Here is a 7,703-nt window from a genome sequence, read left to right on the forward strand (position 1 = left end):
GGTGCCTGTATTCTGCAGCATTAAATCTAAGCTTAATTCTTATAAGTTCTCCAGGAAGGCCAGTGCTCCCTCCTAGGGCACTTTACAACCCATGTGTTCCCCACATATTTGTTACTCTCATCAGAACAGGTTCCCCTTAGTCTCAAGACCAGCTGTTGCTCATCTGGGCCCCAGGGCCTTTGCTCATACTGTTCTCACCAGGAAGTCATCCCCCTTTTCCCTGACTCTCCTCTGCAGACTTGCCTGACTGCTAGCTACTTCATAAGGACTCCCCAAATCAACATCTCATCTTTCACTGTTCCCTGATGTGTCAGCCTCTTCTGAACAAGCCATGAACTCCTTACATCTCTTCATGCACCTCTGCCATGCTCGGTGCCTAGCAGAGGGCTGAACATGCAGCAGGCACCCTACCAAGTCTGCAGACTGTTGACTGATGGTGAGAGGACTGAGGGTTGGCACCAGGTGTCCCCACAGCCCAGGTCTAATGGGGGCCTCACCTCCAGTATTCCTCACTGGGGCTGGTCCTCTGGAGGGTGCGGTTGAGCAGGTGGGAGAGGTTACTGGGCAGGGTGGCAGGCTGGGAACCATTGGTGAGGTTGGAGGCGTCCAGCACACCGGCACAATCGGGTGTGTTCCAGGGGTTATTGCAGTAGGCCCAGGGCAGCACGTGTGTCATGGACGAGAAGAAGTAGTAGAAGGCAATGCAGATGACCACATTGTAGTAGATGCCGATATACGTAGACACCACCATCATGCCATAGCCCACACCTGGGGGAGGGTGGAGAGAGCAGCAGCCTCGCACATCTAGCTGAAGGAGGCGAGGTTCATTTTAAAGGGCCGAAGGGGCAGGCTTCCATGGAAGGCCACAGAAGGGACAGGTCAAGGCCTTGGCAAGTGCAAACGGGGGGGGTGAAGGGGTTTTGTATATACACGTGGTAGGAAGGAAGGGTGGAGGCCAAGCAAACATGGATCCCAGCATGTGACCATGGCCTTGGTCATTGATGTGAGGCATGGAGTCAGCATCATGGCTCCATAGGGGTTGGCAGTGTTTGTACAGATGGGTTGGCAGTGTCTGCACAGCCCCCATAGGCCCAAGTGTGTGTGTGTGTGCGTGTGTGTGTGTGTGTGTGTGTGTACCCTGCCCAGGCCTCACCTTTGAACATGGGGCTGATCCTCCAGACCCCCAAGCAGCCCTGACTTGCAAACTGGCCGAAGGAGAGCTCCATGAAGAAGAGAGGGATTCCGCAGAATGTCAGCATGATGAAGTAGGGAAACATGAAGGCGCCTGGCAGGCAGGGAGAGGGCTGGCTCAGGGGCAGGCTCGGGCATCCCTCCCTCTTCCTGCTTAGGACCCAATAGCCAAACCTTTCTAACTGGCTAGGACCCAAGGAGGGTGTGCTGTGCACTGAGCAGGAGCCTGGGTCTGAGGCACACTACCCATGTAGCCTGACTTTGATCTTGACAGAGGCTCCCAGAAAGTCTGCTCTGAGCAGAACCCAAGCCCCAGAGCCACCACATTTAGGTGGAATTTGATGGCTCAAGCCAGCAATTTCATAAACATTAGTTGCTGGAATCCTCAAATGTCCCTGAACTATTTAGGGGTGGCTATTGAAACACAAGGGATAGAAGACAGGGAACCTCAGGAGGTTGGGATGCTTTTCTCCACCTCTCTTCACCCTGAGGGAGCAGACTGCCAGGGTCAGGGGTGGTCTGCGTCTTAGGTAAAGGGCATCTAAGCCAGAGATGGGGCCAAAGGAGACCAGGGTCAGAGGCCAGCCTGTCTGCAGTGAGGTCTGTGCCAGGGAGGGGCTGGTCTGGGCCCTGGTGGGTGGGCTCTATCCAAGGGGGTGGTCCCTGCCCTGTGCCCATTGGGTACCTCCCCCGTTGCGATAGCAGAGGTATGGGAAGCGCCAGACATTGCCCAGGCCCACGGCATAGCCCACGCTCGTCAGTACAAACTCGATCTGGTTGCCCCAGTTGCCCCGTTTGAGGTTCTGGTCCCTCTTGGTGGCCTCGCTGGGCACAGCACCATTCTGTGGGGATAGGAAAGAAGTTTCCATCAGCAAGGCATCTGTGCTTCCATGGCTGACCCTCTGATCCTCCCCCAGTGGGGACACCATGGACCCTCCAAGCTCCTGCCCCCCACACTGGGCTTCCCCTCTGCTGGCAGGAGCCACAGGCAGGCCTAACAGAAGAGGGGAGCAGGGAGGAGTGGCCGCCAGAGGGTGCCAAGTGGGGCTTCCCTCACCAGCCCCTGAGCAGTCCGTGCCAGGGGCACCAGCCCACCTGAGGAGTTGCTGCCAATATCTGACAGGTGAGATACTGAGAGGGAGCAGGAGTAGAGAGCATCCCAGCCCCAGTTCCTCCAAAGCTTCCTTTTCCCCTTTGGGTGAGGATCTGGGAGCAGCTGAGCTTCATACTAAGCAGCCAAGTCAGACTGGGCACAAAGGGGCCTGTGTCCAGACAGCACCCCCCACCCGCCGCCACCACATTGCCAGGCTGAGCACGCTGCCCATGACAGGCGGCTGCAGAGGAAGGGATGCTGGACCCCTCCAGCCGAAGTCTTTTCCTGGGGGCACTGGGTAGGCAGGGCTGTGGGGTAAGGAAAGGGGGGAGCAACTGAGCAGGGCCAGACCTGGGGAAGGCATCTGGGACTCAGGATGGGAGAGCCCACTGGAGCCACCTATATTGCCCGCGGCTGGGAGGGGGCCCTGGGGAAGCTGACCTGAGCTGGGTGTTGCTGGCCATGAGTTGGGAAAGGAGAGCAGAGTTGTAGGCACAATGCCAGACTTGGAGGACATACTCTGCTAGAGGACACGGAAGGCATGATTCCAGGAAAGGGTCTCTGAGCTGAGAGGGGGAAGCTGAAGAAGAGGGGGCTGGTCAGGAGGGGCAGAGAAGGGGATTTGCCCCAAGGGAAGGATGCCAGACCTGCCTGGGAGCTATAGGCCTGGGCCGGGTGGCCGGAGGCCACGCTGCGGGCAGTGCCTTTCGAAACCCCACCAGCACAGTTGGGACTGGCTCAGCAAGTCCCTTTGTAAGTGTGAATGTGCGCCTTCCCCATGCCGTACCCCTTCCGCTCCTCCCAGGTGGGCAGGAATTCAAGCCACCCTGAGCCAGAGCCCGAGGGGTCAGAGGGATCTCACTAAGAGACACAGGGACCCCAAGAGTCACCAACAGAGAAGTACAGAGAGTCCTTGAGTGACAGAGACAGTCTTGTAGAGACAGGCTCTTCTCCTGAGAGAAACAGACAGGAGTCCCTGGAGAACACCCGGGATCAGAGACAGCAGCACGGCCTCTAAGGAAAAACAGGCAGCGACGCTGACCCTCGGCTTGAAAGAGACATATTCAAGGGCAGTGGTCATGCTGGCCAGTAAACAAAGAGTCCTGGCGCTTTGAAATGCTGTCAGGCCCTGACACTGACTGACAAAGGCACGGGGACCTGGGCACCTTCCGGAAAGGCACTGGGAACGCAGACACGAAGGCCCCATGCCCCGCGGAGGCCCAGCTGCGCACCCCTTGCTTCCACAGTGGGCTTGCACACTGCGACTACTATAGCACAGACATCCCTGTGGAGCGACTGTACTCCACACCCAATCCTGCACTGTCCCCAGCAGAGACGCTGGGAGTTTGGGGCACAGCCCCAGGAACTGTGGGTCTCCTTCAAGAAGCACCCAGAGCAACTGGCAGGCTAAAAGAGCCTGCGTATATTCATTTATTGATTCATTCGTGCGGCCATGGAGATCTACTAACACCTGCCGTTGGCCAGGCGCTACACCAGGCACTAGGAATTAAGCAATAAACAGACATACCACCCACTCAGAGCTAGAAGTCTAGTGAGGAGTAAACCATCAAGGAAATAAGCAAAGACATAATTTTTATAAGCAACTCCAACCTGACCACAAAGGGGCATGTCTCAAGTTGAAGGAGCATGAAGGAGGATGGGGGGGCGGGGGTGTCAGGGAAGGCCACCCTGGTGCAGAGGCTTGAAGGTCAGCTTGGCTGTGGGAGACGGTGGCTCACAGCCCAAGTGTGCCCTCTGCGAGAGGCCCCTACAGCATCCTGCCTAGGCCTGTCACCACCTCCCAGGGCCTCCTTTGGGACAAGCCTAGCAATGCCGCAGGGTCAGGGGGCGTTTTTTCAGAGGGCGTGAGGCGTGCTTCGGGTAGTTTATTCATTCCCAAACAAATCCCAGCCAGGCAGCGCTCCTATATATCGACCCTACAATAACAGTTTCATTCTGTCCAAGGCTTGTTTACTTAGGGGCACAATGGGAGATTGTGGAGGCTGCAGAGTACTTGGGTGGGGTCAGAGCAGCAGTTACAGCTGTAAAAGAGACAACAGAGGGTCCAGATGGCCTCATAGGCAGGGCGAGGGTAAGGGCCCCGGCAGACAGCAAGGTCCCCAAGGCTTTAGGTTTGAGGCCTCTCTCCTGGCCCTAGCCCCCGCAACTGAGTGCTGCAGGAACAGACTTGGATCTCTGCGGTCTGCTCGTTGCCTGGCATGGAGGGGCCTGGGAGGGCCCCTGGGTGATGCTCCCAGCCACGTGCCACAGGCAGCCCCTGGATTGAGTCCACAAGAGCCAGCGTGCTCCGTTAATGAGCAGCACACAACTGAGCACGCGCTAACCAGTTCAGCTGTCGGGAGCCCCCAGGACAGGGGCTGGAACTGGCGGTTGGGGCTTGCAAGCTGATGGGAAGGTACCCAGATTAGGGGTCTGATGTGCAGAAGGAGCTGGAGGTCAGTGAAACGACAAGTTGTGCAAGATGCTCCCAGCAAAAGCAGCACCCATGTCTGTTCCCTGGCCCTGGATCTCAGCACTGTGGTGCCAAAACTGTGGGAGCTGTGGATGCGGTGCCCTGGCCATGGGAGCCTCGCCCACAGCTAGGCCTCTGACTTCAATTCCAGCACAAGCCACTTGGAATGTCTGGGTACCTGTGCTGGTGAGGGCTCAGTCCTCAGTGGACAGAGCAAGCCCACCTTTCTCCTAGAACATGGAGGGAAAGATCTCCAAAATACACTGGCAGGGGGATAGGGTCCCAGAACTCCAGTTCCCTTCCTTCTCCAGCCTGGCTCTGGGGACTCTCGGCTACTTCCTTCCTGGGCAGTGAGATCCATGGCTGGCGAGCCTTTTTCAAGGCTGCATAGTTATTTCCTCCTTGTATAATGTTCCCTAAACTAAGCCTCTTATTTTTTTGATCTGCTGAGTGGACAGCTGTGTCACTGAATTAACGGTCACTGCAGTGGTCGCCGTCTCTGAAGTTGCCCATGAAAGAACCCCTCTGTGCTCAGGGCTTGACCCAGACTGGCGGCTCGGCTGCGTAACCTAGCTGAGCCCCGCTAACTGGCCAGGCTCCAGGCTTCTCTTGCCCATTGCTCATCTCCCACTGTCCACCCCTCACCGCTCTCCCTTCCTCCCTTGCTCATACCTTGAAGATGAATTAAACCATAGTGGCTTGGGGCCCCTCTGGGTGGGCACCTCCTCCCCAGACTCCTTGGACAGTCCCTACCCTCACCCCTGATGCCCCCACCATTGGCCTGGTGGGCAGTCTGCAGGATGGGGAATACCCTGCCTTGTAACCAGGCTCCCCCAGGCCAGGCAGAATGCAGACTTCGGAGCTCTCTTTCTAAAGTGACCCCCACCATCCAGAGACGCACACACATCAGACCCTCAGATGCCCCTTCCCCATAGAAACAGTCGTTGAGGCAGCAGTGTCCTTCCCTGCACAGGACTTGCGACTGGCCCTGGGTTAACAACCCCCCACCCCCAGCGGTCGCTTACATAAGTCCTTCACATAGCCCTCTGCCCAGCTTATTTGCTGCTCTGGATGAGCCTCAGGGATTAGGGCGGTTCAGCTTTGAGGGTGGAATCTGGGTCTCCCACTATGCCCTGGGCTTGGCAGGGCTGGACCCTGCACTGGGGGTTAGAACCCTGGCATTCTGAAGCCTGCTCCCCCAGTGACCCTGGGCAGGTCATGTACACTCTCAGCACCTCAGCCTCCTTACGTAGGGAATCAAAGGAGAGACTAGACAACCTCAATAGATCTAATATTCTGTACTTCTGCCTTGCCTGGAATTTTGTTATTTCTGACTCTCTCCTGTATTTTCCATTAGTTCCCACTAGCTTTCTAGACTACTTTTGAAAAAATGTTATCACTTTTCTTTCCAATTATAAAAGCATTATAAGCTTATCACAAGCACAAAAATTGGAAACTACGCAAAGTGTGAAAGAGAAAACAAAGCTGTAAGCCTGCTCTCAGAGGTGACCAGCTCCACGGGATGGAACCCTCCTCTCTCCATGCAAGACTCAGAGAGAACCCAGATTTCCACCCTAGGCTACGGCTCTGTGCTGGCTCCTCACTCCTGCCCTCTTAGATCAGTGTCCACTGGATATTTTTGTGAATTGTGAGCTCCCTCCTCCTGCTCTCAGAGGGCTCTGGAATCCTGGAGCTGCCTGGCTGGACAGCCCCCCTGGGACCCAGCAGGCTGCTTGTTTGGGACTCTGGAGCCCCAGGGTTTGCTCATGGGATGAAGTCCATCCAAGACAAACTTTATGGAGAACGGGCAAGACCCCCATCCCAGACTGACCTTGAGCCAAATCCAGATCACTGGCAACTTTCTCTGAGCCCCAGGGGGGAATTTAAGCAGAACAGCCATTACAGTAAATTGCAGCTGCCTCAGAGAGCCCACGGTCTCCTCACACCCCTCGGTTCTTGTTCCCCAAGTTCTCTCCCATCAGTCCAGGGACCCGGCTGGCTCTTAGGCAGCATCTGTCCTGCAATGACAGCCTTCTGTCCTTCACCTGGCGTCTCTTATCCAAGCATGGGAGAGAGTCAGGGTAGCGGCCAGGGGAAGGGGGTCATGGAAAAATCTACCTGAGGCCCAATCAGGGCACAGGGGTGATTAGTGCCTTTTGCCTCAAGGAAAACCTAAGAGTAATCTCTGGGCACCTACCAGGAGTCCGGGCCCTCATATAGCAGGTGAGATGGCAAGAACATGCCTTGTGCTATTTCACCCCAGAGCCATGATTGGCAGAGAGCTACCTGCCAGTTTGGGGAACAGCAGACAGAAGACACCCCCCAGTCGTGCCAGGCTCTGCTCCAGGCCTTGGGGAGCAGTAAAGGGGGGCATTGGGTAGGCCCTACCTCTGCCCTAGAGAAGCCCAGCAGCCCGCTCCATGCTGCAGCAGCAATGGGCAGTCTCTACCCCAGTTGGTTGGCAGCGGGCTGGCACTCTGGAAGCGGCTTTGATTTTTGACCCTGGCAGTAACTGAGGTTTGAGCACAGCTCTGCATAATGCTCCTCAAACTAACCCACATCTCTCCAGAAGACATTCCTTCTCTTGCTTTCTGAAGGTCAAGTTAGGATGCCCTACAGGATGGAGGGTGGCTTTCCTGGTCCTCTCATCCTTGCTGCCATCAGCCCCATTGCGCCTGACAACCTGCCTATGCCTGGCTTCCAGGGATGAGGGCACACCAGCACCCACCCCATCTGGGCACTTGCCCTGGACACTAGCGAATGTTCCATAGGGTCTCACCTTCCAGTTGAGAGTCTCGCCCCATCCCTCTCCCCCACCCTCACCACTGAGCCCATGTACTATGTCCCCCTGCCCCCTCACCCAGTCTCCCCATAGGAGTAACTGCCGTGGCAGACAATGGGGCTGTATTGATTAGTACAATTCCTGGGCACCTCCGGTCCGTCTCC

The 7,703-nt window shown here is 56.5% G+C and overlaps 1 protein-coding gene across 1 annotated transcript in view; it reads right to left on the reverse strand.

Annotated features, from left to right (window-relative positions):
• SLC6A9 (solute carrier family 6 member 9) overlaps positions 1–7,703 on the reverse strand; it is a 36,094-nt gene that overhangs the window by 12,367 nt on the left and 16,024 nt on the right. The window contains exons 3-5 of the mRNA XM_087820386.1: positions 1,877–2,033; positions 1,154–1,285; positions 498–768 (exon numbers count right to left, since the gene is read on the reverse strand). Of these exons, the coding sequence (XP_087676512.1) occupies positions 498–768; positions 1,154–1,285; positions 1,877–2,033 (560 nt within the window). The remainder of the gene's footprint in view (positions 1–497; positions 769–1,153; positions 1,286–1,876; positions 2,034–7,703) is intronic.

Source organism: Miniopterus natalensis, chromosome 9 (genome assembly GCF_054644295.1).
Source record: "Miniopterus natalensis isolate mMinNat1 chromosome 9, mMinNat1.hap1, whole genome shotgun sequence".
Classification (NCBI taxonomy): domain Eukaryota; kingdom Metazoa; phylum Chordata; class Mammalia; order Chiroptera; family Miniopteridae; genus Miniopterus; species Miniopterus natalensis.